This window comes from Diadema antillarum, unplaced genomic scaffold, assembly GCF_040938485.1.
Source record: "Diadema antillarum isolate AM-2024a unplaced genomic scaffold, OU_Dant_1.0 scf00000013, whole genome shotgun sequence".
NCBI classification, from domain to species: Eukaryota; Metazoa; Echinodermata; class Echinoidea; order Diadematoida; family Diadematidae; genus Diadema; species Diadema antillarum.
Window position 1 is genome coordinate 1,096,782 of NW_027270902.1, and position 22,711 is coordinate 1,119,492.

The following is a 22,711-nucleotide window of genomic DNA, read 5'->3' on the forward strand; positions in this document are numbered from 1 at the left end:
TGTAAATGGCCACCTTTAACATCAGACAGGGGCGGCGCAGCCGTGGGGGCCGTGAGGGCTCGGGCCCCCACACTTTTTGTGCACCATACAAAGGAATACATAAGGTGTCATCACTTTGGATCGCTGAGGACCTTTTTTTTTTTTTGCTTGTTAGCTCATGAAACCCGGAAGTGGGCCCCCACACTTTTGAAAACAGTGCGCCGGCCCTGTTAGATTATATTGTAAATGGCGCTGCAGAAATGTTTTGTATGTATCATTATTTGTTTTATTAATCATAATTATGTATGTCCATTTTGCGTTGATTTATTGATAGGGTGAATACTGAGAAGGGCGTAACGTTACCTTGCGTCATCGCCATGGAAACGACATGGACCACTCCCATGCTGTATGATGATTCTCCGGCAGAAAACGGAACAGCCAATGGGAACGTCGAGCAGCTGAAATTGGCCAATCAAGTCGTGCTGGGCGTCACGCTCGGTCTGACTATGGTAGCCATGGGAGCAGCCATTGAGCCCAGTGATTTCAAAGTGGTTGTGAGTATACCGAGGGCGATTACGGGGAATCGACTTCGATATGCACGACCGACCAAATAAAGAGATATTTCATGGAATCTTATGCATAGGGCAAATGGACAGCAAGCTCACATGCAACATTACGGAGTTGTCAATTTCTGCTTGATGGATCACACTAAAAAGGATCAAAATTTCATGACTGTATTATTCTTAGTAAGAATTTGTCAAACTTTCATTATGTTTCTTTTGGTTTTTCTGGTTCTTTTCAAACAAACGTATATTTTTAGGGTCGACATCCTGTTTAAAAGACGAAAACTAGACATTCAAGCAGTGATTTGATTCAAGATGGCACTCCAGGGTATGCCCACCTTTAACTGTGAGCGTTGAAGCCTTATACATGGCAGTCCAAGAAGTAATATTATGTGAAAGAATACTAAACATCATAGCGCTATCTATGTCTGCAAATTTCAGTCCCATCTTTACACATTATCGTGTTTCTTTTGCTCTTGTTTTTTTTTTTGTCTTGCCTTCAGAGTTACAAAAGTACCTTTAATCATCTATACCAACATTTGCAAGTGCATGATAGCGACTTACTGTTTAATTTACGCCTTTTCTTTTCTCTTCCTCTCTCCTCCTCCCCCCCCCCCCCCCCCCCCCCCCCTCTCCTCCTCCTCCTCCTCCCTTTTCTTCCCCTTCCTAGTTACGACGCCCAGTGGGCGTGGCAATCGGGTTCGTGTGTCAGGTGGTTCTAATGCCTCTGCTCGGTTTCACCATGGCCGTGGCGCTCCGACTTTCCGCACCGCAGGCCCTCGGTGCGCTGATTACGGCCTCCAGCCCGGGCGGCACTACGTCCAATCTCTTCACCTTCTGGACTGATGGGGACGTTTGCCTAAGGTTCGAAAACAATACCGCTTGTTGTGATTCGTAAATGAAGGAAAAATGACTATAAATAAAGCGAAATCGTTGATAAATGTGTCGAAATCTTATGGGAAACATAAACCGAGATATGAATGTGGATTGCGTGAAAGCAACAATATTATAGTCAGTTAGTAGAACGTATTAGCGAAGTTTGAAGAAAATCGGACAGTTGCTTCAAAAGAATTGTTTTTTTTTTCCGTGCCGTCACTGCTGAATAAGAAGACTACTATAGTTAATGGCGTCATGTATGGACAACAATATGAAGAAAATAGGAGAATTCCATAAAATGTAATTTTCATGAAAAGTACACATTTCATGGCCTTGTTACTGACATGCATAATTATGTTAAGTGTGATATCACTCTCCCTTTTTCTGAAAGAGGTAAGTCAAGTGTTTTTTGCTGTTTTTTCATTATGCTAGAATGGTGAACATAATATTATATTATGTTGAATTTTCTTCACATTCTTTTTTTGTATTTTTGTCCATACCTGACGTCATAATCTGCGTCGTAGTAGCGATGACGGTACCGAAACTTTGAAAAATCGTAACTTTTGCAGCTTTGTTGTCCGATTTTCCTCAAACTTGCACAGAGATGTTTTACTAATATATACTGCTGATTTGAATCAATCCACATTCATGCTTGGGCTTTGGTTTCCTTTACGTGAAATAATATCATGTCAGGGATGGCGGAGGGAGTGTGCCTGTTTGTCGAGACTTTGATTAGATTAAAAACGGAACTTTCTAAAGTTTCTAACCAGTGTTAACAGTATACGGTAATGTAGATAACAACGATGATTTAAGGTTCTGTTTACCTTTGGGAGCAGTGATTTAAACAAATGTTCAAGATATCACTTTTGATGCATATGTGTAGGTCAGTCTTATCGTATAAAATTTTTGCAATAAAGCATAAAATATGAGGAGAAATCACTATATTCTTATTAAACCATAACTGTATTACGGTTAAGTCTGGAAACATTTTTATTATAACTCTTGTTCACATTTTGTATATCTAACAATACTTAACATCGATTATACTGGTTCAAATTTTTACATTAGTTGTTACTATCCTTAACTCAAATTTTAGAACTATTTTGAAGCACTAATGCTGGGGTTTTTTCATGTGCAATTATTGTGCAAATGGGCAATTCCGTAAATGTGGCAACCTCAGGGTGAAATTTCAAAACTCATAGGCTAAACCTAAATTGCACCTCTTTTGAAAGCTGAGACAATGAATTGTCCAAATTTGTGACTTTCAATTAGGTATGACCAAGGTCAAGGACATCACGCCTCAGTTTATTGAGACATTTCAGATAATTGTATTTTTTTAAACACAAGGTATACCTGACATTTTTTCTGTATTTCCAGAACTGACTTCATGGAATTGTTTCTTTCTTTATGGTAAAAGTAGTTTATATCCAGCTCTTATAAATGCAATATTTTACTTTTGATTTAATTTTTCTTTTAATTGCCACTTAATTGCATTACACGTACGGTCGTGTACGTCCGTCACAAAAAAAAAAACTAGTTTTTTTAAGATTTCAGAAAAACAAAGTATTCAACTGATGTTATAATGTCAATCCTAAATAAGCTTTAGGGTATCTACATACTTGTCACAAAATTTTGTTTTCACTCCAGCTAATTAAGTTATTAATGAGCGGTTGGACGTACACTTTTTTTGTACGTCCAACCGCACCTAATTTGTACGTCCATCACGGTGTCATATAGCTCTCACTTCCCCATTTCAATTTGCCTAAGCATCTTGTATAATTGTTCTCCTTTGTTGACAATGACTGGAGAGATGGTCAAAATTGTTACAGGGCAGATCAATTAGTTCATTAGTCACTAATTAGAATGGAACTGGAATTTAGCTGTCAAAACTTTCTTCATTCATAGAAGTTTGGGCTTTAGTGAAAAAAGGAAGAGTTTTTTTTTTTTTTCAGGTAATAAATAAACATTGGAGACTGGGTGTTGGTAGATTACCAAGGCGAATCCTACCCTTGAGAAGTCATGGAATTTCGGGCAAACAATGCTGATGTAAAGGTCAATGTCATGCACCCAGCAGGGGGATTCTGGAGATGGCCAGAGCCACCAGATCAGATATTCTACCTCAAAAAAGATGTCCAAAAAATAGCAGTGCTCATCTGTAGTTGCTAGAAATAGGGGTCAATTCAGTTTCACATTCTAGGCATATTGTTTCCAATTACAGGAGGAAGTCAAATATATACTGTAACACTTTGCTAGATGATGGCTAATTCAACCACTTTATCTATTTTGATTTTGCAAGGGGAAAATAACATTTACATACATGTAAGTAAGAGGCAAATTATCTCAACTCCTCAAATGTTCCAACATTGGACTATGTATGAATCCATTCAACTTCTTATGGTTTAGTGTTTCCTCCCCAGACTTTGCAAAGTTCTTCACGGACATTTCAATTGTTGGTAAATTAACAGACTGTTTTATGCATTCATTCAATCGTGATTATCCATAGTATTAGTAATCTACAAAGTCAATATACAGTTCCATTCATGTAAAAGAAAACTGCTCTTTAAAGGAGAGTACTACAATCATGCATGGCTGTAATTCCAAAATTTAAGAAACAAGGTATGTTTTGCTTAAACTGTGTTTTTTTTCTGAAACATTGTTTTAATTTTTATCATATGAAATGCTCTTTTTGTTTGTTATACATGTGATAATGTACAGGAACTTTACTTTTGTATGATAACCCGCCACTGGATACTTATATACTAGTTCTAACTGTAGTTCAAGACTTTTTAGTAGGATTTCAACTTTCAGTAGTTTCCAGGTTTAAGCCTGATATTATACTCGTGTTACCTCTTATATTGTGCTTACTTACTGTATATACATCAATCCTACTATAGTTTTTCATGTGTATGATTACATACATGTACACATCATGACTTAGTTTTCTCTTTGTTTAGAATTAAAACTATTGTATATGAAAGTATTAATCTTAACCCTAACTAGGCCGGGCTATTTAGGTAGTTGATAGAGCCGGGGGGGGGGGGGGGGGGGCCCTCCCAGGCCCCCCCTCCAGATCTCGGCCGTCGACCGCGCGATCACGACGAAAATTGGCACACACATTGCCTATGATGTAATCTAAAATACCATGAAGTTAATTTTTCAAAAAATTATCATTTATGCTAACTTATGCTAATTTATGCATAGTGATGCATGAAATCAGACTATTTGGTATAAATCACAAAATAAAGCTCAAAACAGGCACATTTTTTGTGTAAATATTCTTTTTAGTGTCCTTAGCAAATGTAATGAAAAAAAATTGTGATATCAGAAAAAATTCTTAAGTATTTTATTGTTTTTTTTGAATTTCTTATTATTTCTTTGTTTTTCGACTTTATGTTTTTCATTGTTTTTTCGATGAAATTTGTTCGCGACATCGCTCTTAACAAGAAAATACGTTATTCATTGATTTTAATCAATAAAACACCAAAATAATTATGCTTTTGTGAAATTTGCCTGCAAGCACAGTTTGCATTGAAATTGTACACGAATTCACGTTTTTGAGCAATTTTTGGTCTGACATGCATGTACATATTTATGCGTAACTTCGGAACCGCGCGCCCGGGCGTCGCAAATTTGGTGTCAAAAGATGCGCGAGACTCGAAAGAAAAAAGTCATGAAACGTCGCGGCGATAGCTTTTTGCGATTGCGATACATCGCGCAGAACGTCGAGGGGGGGGGGGGGGGGGGGGCTCGGAGGCCCCCCCCCCCCCCCCCGGCCTAGTTAGGGTTAAGTCACACTGTCAGTCCTTTATAGGTATTATGTACATTTACCTATTCTTTTTCATTTTCTTTTGCAAGCACTTGTTCATTGTTTGATGTCATGTCAACTCTCATGTAGTACGTACATGATGTGGTCGAAGATATCCATATATATCATGATAACTTGTTTGTCTTTTAACCCCTCCCCCCCCCCCCCATTTTGATATAGATATTGCCTTAAATGAGTTACTATATGAGGAGTATTGTTAAAATTTTTACTCTGGCTTAGTTTACTTCTGGTATGTTAAGGACATATAGAGCAATGGCTCCCCAAATTTATAGCAATACAAAAAAAATGTATGATAAGATGGAAAAACAAGGAAATACAAAGAAAAAATAACCTTGGCTTGTATATTTCTTTTTGATAAATGCCAGCTGATATTATAGAGAGTGATATTTAATTGTGGTTACAAATATGATAAAAATGCTCAATTTCCATATGTATAATACATGTACGTCCATCACGGACAAATTGTACGTCCAACCGTGTACGTCCGTCACGATAATAAAACGTAGAATATCTCCATATGAATGAATAAACAAAGCTTGATTTTGGTACCTTACTATCACTTGACATCTCCTTCTTACAGACATACCTGAGTTTGAAGAAAAAATCTGAATAAATCACAGAAATTGTTATTTGAAATCAAGAGATTGGAAAACAGCGTCCATTTTTGTACGTCCAACCTGAGGGTGTTTTTCCACTTTTTGAAGGTCACAGGAAGGGTGTTGCCCCAAAATTTTATGTGAATGTTTTCTTTTCATAGAGGTACATCTTTTGGTAGGGAAAAACTTGTCTTAACAATATTTGTTTTTTTTGTCAAATGTCATTAAAGGCTGTGAAATGTACGTCCGTATTTACGGAATTGCCCAAATGGTAAATTATGCCTTTAAGTGAAGTGGTCATGTATATTCAATGAATTACCAATTTTATCGCCAATTGAAATGAAGGAAATCTAATATAATTTTGTGATTATCAGGTTTTTATTGGGTCAATCCACGTCAAATCATCCAATTTTCAGAAAAGTTGTCACCCGACCCCCTCCGATTTTCTTTAAAATCGCACCAAATGTTCCCCAAAGTGTCTGACGGAAAATCCCAAAATATTTTGCCCCAAGGTCAATTGGTTGCTAAGATACAGCCTCACATAGCAACCAATGCGCATTCCAAAATACTAGTTAAAAGAAAATTATGCATTTTTGATTGATTGTGGTAGCATAGATATTTATGCAAAAGTGTTCATTATCTGGAAATTGAGAGCACTTTATAGTCTTTGCAAGAAAAAGTGACTGTGACGCGAAATTGACTTTTCGTTAACGTGCACGAGATCACCGAAAATGGTGTTAAATGTTAATTTTGCAAATTTCAGTGCATATTTAGAGGCTAATATCTTCCACATTTCATCACCTCAGGTTCTAAGATATTATGCTGTTGAAGGCTTTGACTTGCTCAGTAATTTTGAAAAAAATCAGCGGATTCGTGCTCATCGTTTTTACGGAGAGCGCCCTCAAAGTTGACAAAAATGAAAAATGTGTCAAATTCAAGGTCACGGATCACCCTTCGTCCCACCTAGGAATAGCATCAATTTTTGTGTATTGATAGACATTTACCTATATTATCTTGGGTTACCAAATAAATTTTGCTACCGAAATGTTAAATGGTAAATTTACCCCACTGAAAATGGTCGTAAACGGCCAAATTTCCATGTAATATCACGTATTGGGTTTAGAGGACATTTCAAATGTCCATGCTTTCAAGATGAAAAGCCGTAGCCCTGTGATATTTGCTGTAGGGGTAGTCTGTCATACATATTTTAGTAATATATACCACAAAACACTTTTATTACATAATAATGACCTTGAAATTTAATCCAAAATTTGATAAAAACAATAAGTCGCTCTATTTTCCTCATTGCACTACATGAAATATGTGTTTTGAATGACTTTTCACAGAGCAATATTTCAAGAATTATGAAAGCTCACAGCCTACCATATTAAGGTTCTAAACTATTTGTGCTCTTCTTTCAGATTTAGTGTCAATTTGATCATGAATGTTATACCCTTGACCTTGAAGTGCTTCTAAAAATAGCTGTAAATTTTGTTAACTACAAATTACACACACAACAGGTGTTTTATGGCATAACATACTAGTGATTCTTTCACAAACACAAAAGTTTTTATGGTGTAAATGTTATATACTGGAATAAATCTATAGGTTCTTGCAAGATATGTTTGATTAATTACTTTGTTCTGACAATGACCTTGAATTTATGACCTTCAAAATCAGGAGAAATGTCTATTCCTGCCCATAAAGACCTGTTTTTACACTGTAAGTACATAATAATAGTTGATATTATGGACATTGTGCCCAACACATAAGATTCTTATTCTAGCCTGTGAAAAGCAAATTAAAAGCACTAAGAGTCTTCTTTTTGGGGGGATTTGTTCTGTAACTTATGACAATTCAAACATCATTTCCATTCCTATATATTTTCTTGTTTTTGGTAAATTTGTTATGTATTTCTTTATTTTTTAAATTTTCTACAGCATTTTTTTTTTAATTGGAAATTGTCACAGCCCACTTTTTCTACCATAATTTGAATAGAATTAATCAATCAAAGCGATAGATGGTAAAAATGGTCAAGTTTTTATGACTTTTACCACAAGGCACTGTTTTCCATAGGAAATGCACACGAAATCACTAAATATTACTGTCCCCTTTTGTGATTGAAATTGAGGGTCATTGTCAGAACAAAGTAATTAATTGTAACATATCTTGCAAGCACGTATAGATTAATTCCAGTATATAACATTTACACTATAAAAAGCTTTTGTGTTTGTGAAAGAATCACTAGTATGTTATGCCATAAAACACCTGTTGTGCGTGTACTTTGTAGTTAACAAATTTACAGCTACGAGATGTATTTTTAGAAGCACTTCAAGGTCAAGGGTATAACATTCATGATCAAATTGACACTAAATCTGAAAGAAGAGCACAAACAGTTTAGAATCTTAATATGGTAGGCTGTCAGCTTTCATAATTCTTGAAATATTGCTCTGTGAAAAGTCATTCAAAACACATATTACATGCAGTACAATGAGGAAAATAGAGCAACTTATTGTTTTCATCAAATTTTGGATTAAATTTCAAGGTCATTATTATGTAATAAAAGTGTTTTGTGGTATATATTACTAAAATATGTATTACAGACTACCCCTACAGCAAATATCACAGGGCTACAGCTTTTCATCTTGAAAGCATGGACATTTGAAATGTCCTCTAAACCCAATAATTATGTGATATTACATGGAAATTTGGCCGTTTACGACCATTTTCAGTGGGGTAAATTTACCATTTAACATTTCGGTAGCAAAATTTCTTTGGTAACCCAAGATAATATAGGTAAACGTCTATCAATACACAAAAATTGATGCCATTCCTAGGTGGGACGAAGGGTGATCCATGACCTTGAATTTGACTCATTTTTCATTTTTGTCAACTTTGAGGGCGCTCTCCGTAAATACGATGAGCACAAATCCGCTGATTTTTTTCAAAATTACTGAGCAAGTCAAAGCCTTCAACAGCATAATATCTTAGAACCTGAAGTGATGAAATGTGGAAGATATTAGCCTCTAAATATGCATTGAAATTTGCAAAATTAACATTTAACACCATTTTCGGTGACCTCGTGCACGTTAACGAAAAGTCAATTTCGCGTCACAGTCACTTTTTCTTGCAAAGACTATAAAGTTCTCTCAATTTCCAGATAATGAACACTTTTGCATAAATATCTATGCTACCACAATCAATCAAAAATGCATAATTTTCTTTTAACTAGTATTTTGGAATGCGCATTGGTTGCTATGTGAGGCTGTATCTTAGCAACCAATTGACCTTGGGGCAAAATATTTTGGGATTTTCCGTCAGACACTTTGGGGAACATTTGGTGCGATTTTAAAGAAAATCGGAGGGGGTCGGGTGACAAGCACTGGATGATTTGACATGGATTGACCCTATTATGATTATCAATTCTTTACCCATCCATACCCCCACACACGCACGCACACACAATAAACACTCACCGTTCACAAGTACGTGTGGTTGTACCCTAACACGTCCACTGTAGAGTAGTCTGCAGATAACAGATATTGTATTTCATTCAAAGGCATTCTTCTCACAGTGAGATGAATAGATTTTTGTGGTCAACCCCCAAATAACCCCCCAAAAGACCACCCCTCCCCCCCCCCCGATACTGTGCGTGATCCTTGTAAATTCATGAGCGATTATACTCTACGAATTCTTGCAGGTTTGATGAAATCATATTTTTTACTGCCATGTATTCAAATTTCCCCCCATTCACTTATAGATATAATATATCTCCTCCAGTCTTTTGAATACTTCTCCGTCAATACTTTGTTACACACACGTAAGGTGACTATTGCCGCATTATTGAATGCTTGCTTCGCGATGGAATGCCGCTATATAGAAATTAGATGTTTAGATGGAGGTATTTTGGTTACCGTTCTGCTGCGGGGTATTAATTTGTCAGAAGAATGAATGGCTGATGATACAGGACATGCGTAGTAGGTCGAAGGTCAGAAGTGAGGTATACTAGTAAATCAGAGTGACCGAGTGACGTAGAATGGAAATCTTGGTTGGGAATTTAAAATATACTTTTAAATGGGTTAGTCAAATACCGGTTAGTGATTGGCTAAACACAGTCACGTGATGAGGGGCAGAGGGCACATTCGTTATGTTCGCCCATGGGCGAACCATTTTTGTAATGTTCTCCCATGGGAAAACATTTTCACGTAACCAATGACAAAAGGCCTAGGACCGCGCGGGCACAGTGAATTTGGCTCTGCAACACGCGAGCGAGTGCATGCGTTGTGCTGGTGGTTGACGTTGACGTACTTGACGTATTTGACTAACCCGCATAATATACAGTAACGGATGATGACTTTTGTTGTCTGGAACATGTACCAAACGTTCCACCCTCAGGGTATAAAATGCTCTTTCGGGAGGCTATAAGTCCCTCAATAGCATTTCAAACCCTTCGGGTGGAACATTCGGTATGTTCCCTCCCCCGCCAGTCCTCATCTATATAATGTTCTATGTACTTGGCATTTTTGCAAGTGCGATGGAACATACGAATGGACCCTTCGTTCCTATGGAAGCGCGCAAAGCTCTCTCACCTCCACCCACCTCACGTTTGCAATGTTCTCAGGCATAGTAGTCTGTATAATGCGTGGAAGTTGAATTTTCAACACTCTGGTTTATAACGCGTGATATCAAAGTCTCATTTTGTTTGTTTGTTTGTTTTTGTTTTTGTTTCACCAAACACTGACTCCAAGAATGCTGAAACCTAATTAGGCCTTTTATGTTTGTGCTAGAGTTAATATGGTGTATATTTTTGTTCGTTTGGCAGTAAATGAGATGTATGTATCCTTAACATATTATTTCCCACTGCGTGCCAACGTTTTGTTTGTTTGTTTGTGTGTCTTCGTGGTTCTTGATTTATAGTGTTGTCATGACTACGATATCCACCGTGGTCACGTTCGGCTCCATGCCGCTAAACCTCTTCATCTATGGACGACGATGGACGAGTGATGGTGCGGTGATCCCGTACAAGAACATCCTCATCGCTCTCGCCTCCCTCGTCGGACCCGTCGTCATCGGCATGCTCATCCGATGGAAGTCCAAGGAATGGGCGAAGAGGATCGGAACGGTAATATCAAATGGGAAACGTGAGACATCGCTGAGTCTCATGTACCATTCAGTGCGTTGTGCTGTTTGATAGTTTATTCGCTCTGTTGTGTTTGTGCATGCACGAGTGTGTGTCTTTCATATCAGTGTGCAAATAATTTCACAACATGTTATTCCTTAATAGAGAATTCAAATTAGAAAAAAAAAGGAAGAATGACAGGAGAGAAATGTTTCTGTCAATTTCTAATTCATTAATTTGACCCCAGTAAATGAAAAATGTTTTAAAAAGTAGATCTGTGCGGAAAGTAGCAATTTCAATCACGGTTTCAATCTCTCTAGCAAAGTAAACAATAATAACAACAAAAACAATGAGATAGTAATAACAATATCTTATTCTTGGAATATAGGACCTAATATCAATGGCCAACTTTAAAGTCACACTGATATATGTTATTTGGCCTTATATGAAACAAAGGACCTTGCAGTCTTGCGATTGTCAAAGCTCTCGGGTTTGTGGACCACCAAGTTGGAGTGCCTGGCATTAAAGGGGCATTATAAACGATTTTCATAATTTCACATTATGTAGTACATAATTCAACAACTCCATGTATAGATTTGTTGAATTTATCGTGGTTCTTGAGCAGAGAAACAATATTTTGAAAAACCTTCAACAAATTACACCGAACAAGGATGATGACATAAATGAGACTCACATATTTCAGAAGTGTAGCGGTGTAATTCCATTACAATTGCACTTGCTCGCGAGTTCACCCGTGTATAGTCTATGCATGCCTTCTTATTTTGTGCTGCTTCCTTCCTTGAGCCCCAACTCGTGCGTTGTTATGGTGACCCTGCCATGTCATCATCCTCGTTCATTGCAATTTGTTATAAATTGTGAAAATATTCTTATTCTTCATCCCAATTATCATAAATGCTGAAACTCTGTCCTCAGTATAACTAATTTATTGTTGTTCAAATGTACAAATTTGAAAATCATCTGGGGGTCTCCTGTTTTCAGAGAGGTTTTTTTTAACCTCCTAATACAGCCTTTCGGCGCCATCGGCATGATGGGGATAGCTACCAGCGTGGTGCTCACCATCCTCATCAACCCGGCCATCTTCTCGTCGTCGTGGAAACTCTTCTTCGCCCCCCTGACCCACATGTGGACTGGCTGGGCGCTGGGCTACATCTTCGCCCGCCTCTGCCGCCAGCCCCACAAGCAGAGCCGCACCATCGCCTTCGAGACGGGCCTCCAGCAGGTTGGCATCGCCCTCACCCTCATCACCTTCTCCTACAAGGGTGACCACGAGCTCTTCATCGGCGTCATCGTCTACCCTATGATCTTCGGCCCTTTCAGCATCATCAGCTTCAGCTCCTTCACCCTGGCCTATCAGCTGTATAGGTGAGATTCATCACAACTGATGCCCCTTTCATGCTTGGCAAATTGCACCCGAGATTACCCGAACGGTAAATTCTGGGATGCAATGCAGCGTGGCTGTTCAGAGATCTCTCCCTCGCACAGTCCGTGGTAAACTAGCGGGTGTCCCCGAGATCTTTCGGGTACATGCGGGTTCAGTTGTAGCCTGAAAGGCATCGGAGCCACGTACCGTGTCGTCATGTTGCTCAGTTACTTGAAGGACAGGGACCTCCCCCCCCCCCTCACCCCCGCCCAAATAAAAAAGACCTTAAAACTTCTTATGTACATGGTTAATTGATTAATTGAACACAGCGAGTGATATGGAGTGAAATCATGCTGGTACTGCCTTTCCCCCAAAGTAAACTGTCTTAAATCGAGCTCTGACACCCATCGGTCGATTACCTTAAGCGATACCGATAATTGTTATCGATCAGCCAACATTTATTTGTCGATCTCAGCACTGAGTATGGGGGGGGGGGGGGTCAGGCTGGAATTGCATGACAGAAATAGGGTGATTCTGTCCCAATTATATCAAGTACGACGTGGTACAAACAGTAAGTGGTTCGTACCAGACAAATCAAAATAATGACATATATTTTCAATTTAGTCCTGGCGTATTCAACAAAAAAGGAGAATAGCCTAAGGCTCCTCAACTTTTCATGTGGTTGCAGGAAAAGTTTCCAGATGAATTTTTCAGAATAAGGGCTTACCTCAATACGCCAACACAAACACACAACTTGAAATGACCACTTTCATAATTCCCGCGGGCTTGTTTGAAACCAATGACAAAAGAGCACGTAAATCGCCAACACGGCTAGTGGAACTCGGTTCAGCAGACGACGAACAACACTGACCTCAACTTTATCTACCCGAGTATGTCATTATTTTGAGAACAACCTGCAAACAAGGAACAATACGAAGTATTGGATCATCCCAGCCTGACGCTGAATATTTTGCTCTACCTAACGGCAGCACCAGCAACAGGGTCTATAATGCGAGGATATCTTTCAATTTCAATTTCAATTCATTTCTGCAACTTTTTTTTTTCAAGAATACAATGTTTAAAACGAAAACACAATAACACTGGTTTTGATCAAATATACAAACATTTTTTGTTAGGGAAGATCAAGTATCCGCACAAAGTCATTAAATCATTTAGAAACAAGATGAAACAAAATTGTTGCATTTTCACTCATCTTGCAAAGAGAGTGAAGTTACTTCCTTATTCCTCATGACCCCTGTACATGCTCTTCACTTGTTTAACCCTTTTTGTGCCATGGACTTTGGACAGTATGTACAATGCTATGGGGTTTTCTGTGCCAATCGGAACTCAGAACAAGGAAAAGGGTTAATTGTTGTTTCTCAGAGAAGAAGACGACAGGCTGTTAAACTTGATTTGTTTTTTGTGATACTATCGTTATTTCATGTAGAGCCCCTTTAAAACGTCTCTTCTTTGTTTCGAAATGTGTAGAGTATGTCACCCATGGAGAATACACGAGAGCTAGCAGCACGAAAAAAAAAACCATCCCAGCTCCAAATCCCCCTGCTCCTGAGCATTATGATAGCATTATGTTTCTGTGTTTGCATTCATATATAGTATAATGAGACAGGTTGTGATACATACTTTTATCATGATATTCCATTGAGTTATTTTGCATATTTTGCAGTGTGTCGAACAATGTTTATTAATATATCTCCAATGCAAGTTGGCTTGATAATTCGGTAATCACATGGCAAATGGCAGTCATTACATTCTAAAAGTAGTGCTCAATATATATTTTTGTGCATATACAGTACTATTCTTTGCTCTTTATGTTTTTATATGTATTTCTTTACCTTGGTGTCCCCTGTTTCAGTGTGCTGTAGGCATGCAGATCAATAATGGTAACATCAAATGATATATGTCAGTGACAGTATGAATAGATTAATTCATTGATTGAGTGGTTGTATTTCCGCAAGATGAAAATATGACCATTACTTTATACTGAATAATACAATTGTATTAAGAAATTTATCACAATAGTACATTAAACTATGACTGGGTGGTCATAGTTGTATAATTGATGGAAATCCGCAGTGCCTTGCAAATGAAATAACACAATAGCAACTCAATTGCTGGTATGCATGTTTTCATGAACTCCATGTGTTCGGAAATCGTGACCTGATTTCCGAAGAGATGGACCTACATCCGACAACCGCAATAAATGTGGTATCGAAATGTTCGGAACGTAATGACAGGAAATAAAGGTCATGTAGGATGAATTCGAAAGTAACACCCGTTGCCAGGGAGCGGGAAAAAATAATATCCGGAGAAAGTGAGACGACCTCAGCTCTTTTTGTCATCACCTTGCTATGATCCAGTTCACAAGTACACTGGTTTAAAAGAGATCTCCGAATTGATTTTCAGACTTTTACATTTGAACAACTATAAAGTAATTACACTGAGTAGTCAGTACAGAGTTTCAGAATTTATAGTGATTGGGATGAGGAATAAGAACGCTTAAAAAAAAATGATAACAAATTACAATGAACAAGGATGATGACATGGCAGCCTCGCCATAAGAATGTATGAGTTGGGGCTCAAGGAAGCAGAACAGAAGAAGAAGGCATCCATAGATTTTACACAGGTGAACTTGTTAAGCAAGCGGTATTGTAATGGAATTACACTGCTACATTTCTGAAATATGTGAGGCCTATTGTCATCAACACTGTTCAGTGTAATCTGTGTAGAACCCTGTTTACAGTGAGTGAAAAAGGCCGGGCTCGGCCGCGGCCGAGCCCGGCCGTCATTTCACTGTAATCGCGCAAAAGGCCTAATGCGGTACCAAAATCGGCCGCGCATTTGGCCAGGCTCTGGAGGTAAGCCGCAAACGCAAACTGGGCCAAATACGGTACCAAATTTAGTCTGGCTTCCAGACCTTCTGCCCGTACTATTGCGCTATTCAGGATATTAAAGCCCTCAACGTCGAAAACTCGTATAGTTTAAGGTGGTTTTGTCCTGCAGAGGTCTTTGCCTTCGGCAAAGGCGGCGACTTCGTCGCCGCGGAGTCCAGTTGGCAAAAGTTCTGGAAATCAGACTATACCACATTGCCAACCGGCGCTCTCCCAATAATAGTGTTTGTTTACAAGCAGAGCACCACTACGACAAAATATTTAAATTTTGAATTAAAAGCCCGGGCCGAGCCCGACACTGTAAACGGACAAAATTGCGGGGCCGAGTGCCGCAATTGAGGCCGGGCTCGGCCCGGCCCTGCACTGTAAACGGGGTCTAAGATTTTTCAGAGCATTGGTTTCTCTTTTCAAGGACCACAATAAATTCCCCAAATGTATACATGGAGCTGTCGATTTATGTACTACATGATGTGAAATTATGAAAATCTTCTGGAATGTCCCTTTAAAGTGTGCGCCTCATTATTGTTATTTTCCCCTTAATACTTGAAACAGACGCTTGAAACCGGAAGAAAATGTTGACGGATCGGAACACGTGGATTATGACGAGCTCCCTCAACGGCAAATCGAAAATGGGGAGAAGCCCCGACCGAGCAAGGATTGTGACAACTCCAACGAAAAATCAGAAAATCAAGTGTAGCCGATTCGATTTCATTGTGAAGACGAATCATTCATGTGGTTATGTCGCAAGCAAAATTATTTTTTCATTTTGTCCACCGTTTTTCTTTCTTTATAACTGAAATAGATATTTGTCCGTCTTTTTTTTTTGTACATTATCAAGGTGTTTTATGTTCCTGGGCGTAAAATGCGTACAGTCTATTCTGTAAAATAGTCTACAATAGCCGATGTGAGTAAACAGAACAACTTGATTTACTTCTCTGTGAAGAAGTGGTATGTCCTTTGTCTGTGGCACGACTATGAATGTATTAATATGTATTTTTCCCCTGCTAGACTGACATGAAGGTACCGATAAACAGTTGTTCCAATCTTTCCAGGTCGCTTCTGTGAGCTGACCATGCATACAGCGTAGCAGACAAAAGGTGGAATGTTTGGATGAAAGATGCTAGGCATTTGATAGCACCGCTTATTCACCCAGGACGAATAATATTCCTCGTCAATCAATTCATGAGGCAAGGTAAAATTAGTTGGACTGAAACTAAGTGAAACGTAATAGAATGAGATTAACTAAAATGAATTCAGACATAATTAAATATGACGGAGTGTAGTGTAACACATTGACCATTGACCTCCATTGGTCCATCCCCCACAAAAAACAAAAACAAAAACAAAAACAAACACTAGGCAACTCTCCGCTGCCCCTGCACTGTACATGTCCTATATTTATGATCATAAAGGTGACCTTGTACCTTTTTTTTTCATGTGGGACGGAGGGAAAGAATGGTGCTATTTTGTCTTAATGTTACTCCTACTACATATGCAGTATGTATCCAAAAAAAAAAAATTACAATCGGATTTTTGCATTGATAACTTTCAAAATGATCAAACAATCTGAATACTATTTCGGGGGAATGAAACTATAATTTCTTACGTACATTTTGCAGAAAACCCCGTTCAGTTTGTTGAAGTGGTCATACAGAGAAATGTGGATCGTTGTAAAGCATGTCATTGGTCCGTTTCTTCCAAGTTCAGCACTTGGATGCTCTTGGGACTGCATAATGTGTGAACACAATGGACAGAACTTGGAGGGAAGGGATTCCTGACATGCTCTTCAAAACTCCTCATTTCTCTTTGACCACTGAAGCAAATCAGATGGAGTTTTCTGTAAGATGTTGGCAATAAAATATAGTTTCATACCTTGAAATTGCATTTGAATTGATTTGCTGTTATCGTTGCGGAAAGTCCGATTGTAATTTTTTAAGGACACACGGTACAGAATAAAAATGGTGCTGCTTCCGTGTGTTGTAACGAATTTCATAAATAAGATATTTACAGCCGTGTATACCTCTGTGTTGTGAATAATCCTCGTGAATGCTGTAGGAAAGAAAATAGCGGTATATGCTGCCAGAAGATAAATATGAACATAAATAATTATACAGTAGCTGCTACACTCTGTCGAGTCAGCGAATGTGCGAAGTACACTACGTATTGAATATTCTTATTGTCGTTATCAGTCAGGCACAGGCGCAGAAAACTGCGCCTCCCGCCAGGCGCAGAAAACTGCTACTTTGGGGTTATCCGCCCGAGCGCCGAGCAAGTGTGCCCGCTACAATCGATTCTCGTAGTTTTCGCGAACAGTCGGTTCCATTGATATCGTCTGTGTACCAGGCGCCCGTTACTGCTTTTTACTGATTTGCAGTGCACTAAGTACTGTATGCAAGACAAATTGCCAAAACACGATAGTATGTATGTGTATACTTCACTGTATCACCATAATTATATCGAAATACAGCATGCATCAGGCACATCCAGAGCCATACGCTCTCACCAACAAACACCATGCGCTATATAGGTCTCTCCACACTGACCATACATAGCTCATTTATAAATCAAGAAATAGGCTAGTGAGATTGAGAATGAAGTAGGAGTCATTGGGATTACCTTGCTGTTACGATGTTACGCTGTTCTGCTTCCTTTGCAGAATCATCTGCAATTAACTCTGATAACTCATGTTTGTTATGTGCTCTTTTGTATAACTCTGTCTCTCTGGAATCTAATCTAAAACTGCAATACCTATCGCATAGCCCCTGCCTCTGTGCTTTGCCCATGGTCAGTTCAAGACCAGGGAGGTACGAGGTAGGCCCCACAGAGAGCCTGGCCGCACTTTCACAACACTTTCCTTGTTTTAAACTGCTGCCCTATGTTTACTCAACAGAGATAAGAACCCAACCTGCCGGGGAGAGTACCACAGAGAAGAGAGAGGGGGAAAGAGATGATGCGTTGAGAGATGGAAGGTGGCTGTGCTGGGGGAGAGAAAGGGAAAGAAGCCACGAGAGGGGATGAGAGAGGAGAAGGGAGAGAGGAAGGTCTGATAGGAAGGAGTACATTTCTGTTACACTAGCCAACACCTGTTGCACAAGGCTAAAAAGAGGGCAAACCGGTGGTCATTCAAAAAACATTTACCTAATTATGTATTCCGACCAGAATTACGCCAGATGTCAAGGTTTTATTCCCCTAGAAATGATTATTATGCAAGATTAGGTATTTGGCTTACTACAGAGGAAATATCAGAAAAGTGTCAAGGTTAGAATTTTCGTACGAAATTAATATCGATTAGGTGTTTTCATCACCTAAATTTCCTCCATGCCTTTTACACTACGAGCATCGCGTGGCATGATGGGTATTGTTATTATAATATTCATGATAGCAGAAATCGGCGCTTTTCGACAGGCGCAGTTTTCTGCGCCTGTGCCTGACTGGTTATAGTGTTATACTATTTCATATTTAACCTTCTCCGATTGGTGAATATTTTTCAAGATACATGTACGACATTGTCATGTTTACAACAGTGTACCACAACCTATTACCCTATAAATGTACGTACAGTGTACTGTATATACATTATAGGCGGTTTTTGCACAAGATGAACTCTTTTCTCAGTCCTGGTACTATAGGGTTTATACGGGTTTACCTGGATGGAGTGATATTCTCATGTACATGTACGGGGTAGTTTAGAAGCAAGGTGTGGTGTTGGTGTCAAGCTGTAGCGTAATTCATCGAAAAAGATTGATCAAGATGTTTGATCTCAAAGGACGTGTTGGGGGAGACCAAGGCAGACTTGGGCTGAATGTATTAAGACCGACATGACAATATGCAACCCGACCCGCATTGACCCATGTGAAAAATACAGTAGTTGCATGGGGAGCGGGTGTTAGATACTTGAGCCGCCTGCTGCCAACTACAGAGCATGGGACGCCCTCAGCGGATATACACTAAGATCAGGATCAAACAAGCAAGCCAGCTTAAATCTGCGAAAAATCTGAGTATTTACAACAGTTTCAAAACGTGTATTTCAATCACGGGTGAAACGAGAGGTCTAGTATAAATATACAATACTTGATGTGAGCTTTAGAAAGACGCCTTGTTACATGTACTGCCTTTACATGAACCGATCAAACCTCGAGTAGTACGTGTGTGTGCTGTTTATAATTATGTTTGTCATAACGAAACAAACGACATTTTATGTATTTTTATACAACGAGACGTTTACACGTTTTATACGAAATACAAGACAATCGAAATTTAACTCTTGCGTTTGGTTGTGTCATTTAGCGAATTGATGCGTGTCTTCCGATCAAAGTTGTGATTTTATTGTATTTTATGTATTTTGTCTCTTACATTTTATAATCTTCTTCATCTATTTCCCCTTAACAGTTATGTGCACAGATACTGTACTTCTTACGACACGTAATGCATATGCCAGCCCAGTGAGACAATCTTACTGTGGAAAAGGGGATTAAGCAGTGGAGGATCCAGAGGGGGGCGCAAACGGCGCACGCCAACACCCTTTATTTATCGTTAAAAGCAAAAGAAATATGATACAAAATGTAATGAAATCCGGAAGTGGCACCAGAAATATTAGTTGCGCCCCTCTCCTTTACAGAATTCTTGGATTCGCCCCTGTTAAGTGAATTTATCTTGTAATGTATAAATGCAGACAGTATACAATACGAATAGGCGGACGTCAATACACATCCACAAAATCTGCGTTAAAATGGGTTCCCTTTTTAATTTCTCTGGTTACTTCAAAATCAATTTGTTATCAATTTGGTTTATGTTTCTTTGCATAATAAAAGCACAGGTTTTGGCGGCTGTCCTAAAGTTTGGAAGCATGCATATTCTTTTTTCTACTTCTCTAATCCCTTTCTACTGTTATAATCCAGGCCCGTAGCCAGGGGGGGGGGGGGGGGGGGGTGCGTCGGGTGCGTACGCACCCCCCCCCCCCCCAATTCTGAAAGGTCCACTTTTTCATAATAACGGTTTTTAGCAATTCTCAAGATAACAATCCAAATAAATATAAAGACACATTATATGCTACGCAAATGTGGAAGAGTACGTTTAACAATGTTAAAAATAATTGTCCGAAACCCTTTTGTTGTATGAACCATCGGATCGTCCCCATGCACACAAACACAAATGTTATGTATCAATTTGTGCGAGCTATTATATTGGCGCTGCATGCCATGGCCCTTGGCGCGTGTGACCGGTGTTTTTTTTTTTTCCACTGGCCGCCCGAGTACGTGCGATTCGTGAATGACATTGAGGTTGACACTTGCATTTTTTCACAGGAACAGAGGTAAGTGGATGAAAATCTAATAGCCTCAAGTTTACATATATGATAAAAATTAAAGAAATTTCCTCGAAATTACTATAATCGAAAACCTGAGACATTTTATATCTACGTCTCACAAAGATAGTATATATAAGTACATGTTGGCATGATAATGCCTGGGGATAGATTATTATGTCAACTATTTTCCATTATGAATGCATGCTTCAATCAAATTGTGAAAAGGTGGTCATGAATTAGCATTTCTTACGAACGATCAGGAGAGACAAAACAAAATGAAAGGCCTGTCTTACTCCAGTTCTCTTGTAACACTCATTGGGCCATTATGCATGCCTAACGAATTATAACAGCTGCTTTTTCTAGCCCTTTTGCTAGTACCAACATTCGAGAAAAGATAATCTATCAAGTAACTGTACGATCTCCGTGCATAATCTAATGCTTTTAAACACACACTTATTCATATTTTTCATTAAAAAACACAGATAATGAGCCGGATTGGGTTAAAATTCTCACTTACAGCTTTGTAGAAGTCTGAGTCAACAGTATCACACAGTACTTCAAGACGTATTAGTACAAACGATTTCTTGAGCCTGCACCGTTTCAGGCTCTGTTCTGGATACGGCGGTAGAAACTCATTCTTTTTTGTTGTTTATTTTATCATTACTTACTAATCTCTTTTCTAACTTACAGGTAGCGGATTTCTTTGCAGGCCAAATTCGGAAATGTACTGTTGATTATTACTTATACATTTTCTCATGTTGTGACAGTTCTATTGGTTCTCATTTTAAAGTGAGCCAAAACCTAAGAACATTCTCACTTATAATTTCCAAAGAGTATTATGCAGGCACGCAAACTCATTTTAGTTGTATTTCATTTAAATGTAATGGGTAAGAGGGTATGAGAGAGAATGGAAAGTGCTGAGCTATGAAGTAAAAAGTTTGTCAGATAGTATTACAAAAGAAACTCATTCTTTTTTGTTTGTTTATTTTATCATTATTTACTTATCTCTCTTCTAACTTAAAGGTAGTGGATCTCTTTGCAGCCCAAATTCGAAAATGCCTAGAGACAGCTAGTAACCAAATATGCTACTATAATTTAATAAATAAGAAATAACCATTCCAGTATGTATCTTAGTGTGCACAGTAAGACAGATCAAATCAAATAGGAAAACATCTGAGCACTAAGCCTGAGGTCTGAATTTGCACTCAACTTCTTCCAATGGCTAACGGATGTTTAATTTTTGAATTTCACTGACCTCCAAATTTCACAAAGAAAACCTTAGCATGATGGTTAATATGACATTTGACTGATATTGGAGATGTTTGCGAATCGGATCTACTACCTTTAATATTATTAAATCTAAAATGATTATTTGAAAGTTCGGAAATGCTGGAAATATCCTACCACAAGGAGGCAAAATATAAATGGTTCACATTTACAATTCATTTTGTTTTAAAAATTTTCTTATTTATTTTCGTTTTTGACAAACTCGCATACCAACGGCTGATATACTGTATAGTAAAGTGAATGTTTCATCTTCCAAACAGCATCCAATGGGATGGAAAACTCCAACTGAAAGGTGGACACCGTGACCATACTCGCTAAAGAAAACGCGTAATAGGGGTCGTTTTTTTCTTACGGATTAGATGGAAAGTGTGATGTACGAGCGTATATAATCAAAGGGTATCAAAAAGGCCGAAATTTGGGAAAATGGTATATTGTTCAATCATGATGAAGTACTTCTTTAGGGTGCAGGAAACATTTAAGGAATACTTGTTTTTAAGGCCCGAAAAAATCATATGATCATTACTCGTTTAGGGGCCATTTTGAAAGTCCATGTATGAGCATGGTGTCCACCTTTTAATTGTCGCTACCCCTCCCGGGACAGTATCAAAGGACCGTTTTGTTAATTAACGCAATCCCCCCTTCCTTTAAAAATCCTGGCTTCAGGCCTGCTAACGCGGGTATACAATAGAAAAAATAAAAGTTAAAGCAACACCAGGAAAATCACTATTCTCAATTTTGCGGCGCGCTACGCGCGCAGTCTCGAACACAATTAAACTTTGCAACTTCCTGGCAAAATGAGTTTTTACTATTTCCTAGATGAAATACCGTAACGCGATTGCATGCAACAGACAAAAATACAAATTTCATCGA

General features: G+C 38.6%; 1 protein-coding gene across 1 annotated transcript; it reads left to right on the plus strand.

The window, feature by feature from the left end:
* The first annotated feature begins 356 nt into the window (after positions 1-356).
* On the plus strand, positions 357-15,946 carry LOC139721354 (ileal sodium/bile acid cotransporter-like). Its single transcript, XM_071632675.1, has 5 exons — positions 357-533; positions 1,213-1,406; positions 10,758-10,962; positions 11,987-12,342; positions 15,802-15,946. The coding sequence occupies exons 1-5, from the start codon at positions 357-359 to the stop codon at positions 15,944-15,946; spliced, it is 1,077 nt and encodes a 358-aa protein (XP_071488776.1).
* Positions 15,947-22,711: the final 6,765 nt, after the last annotated feature.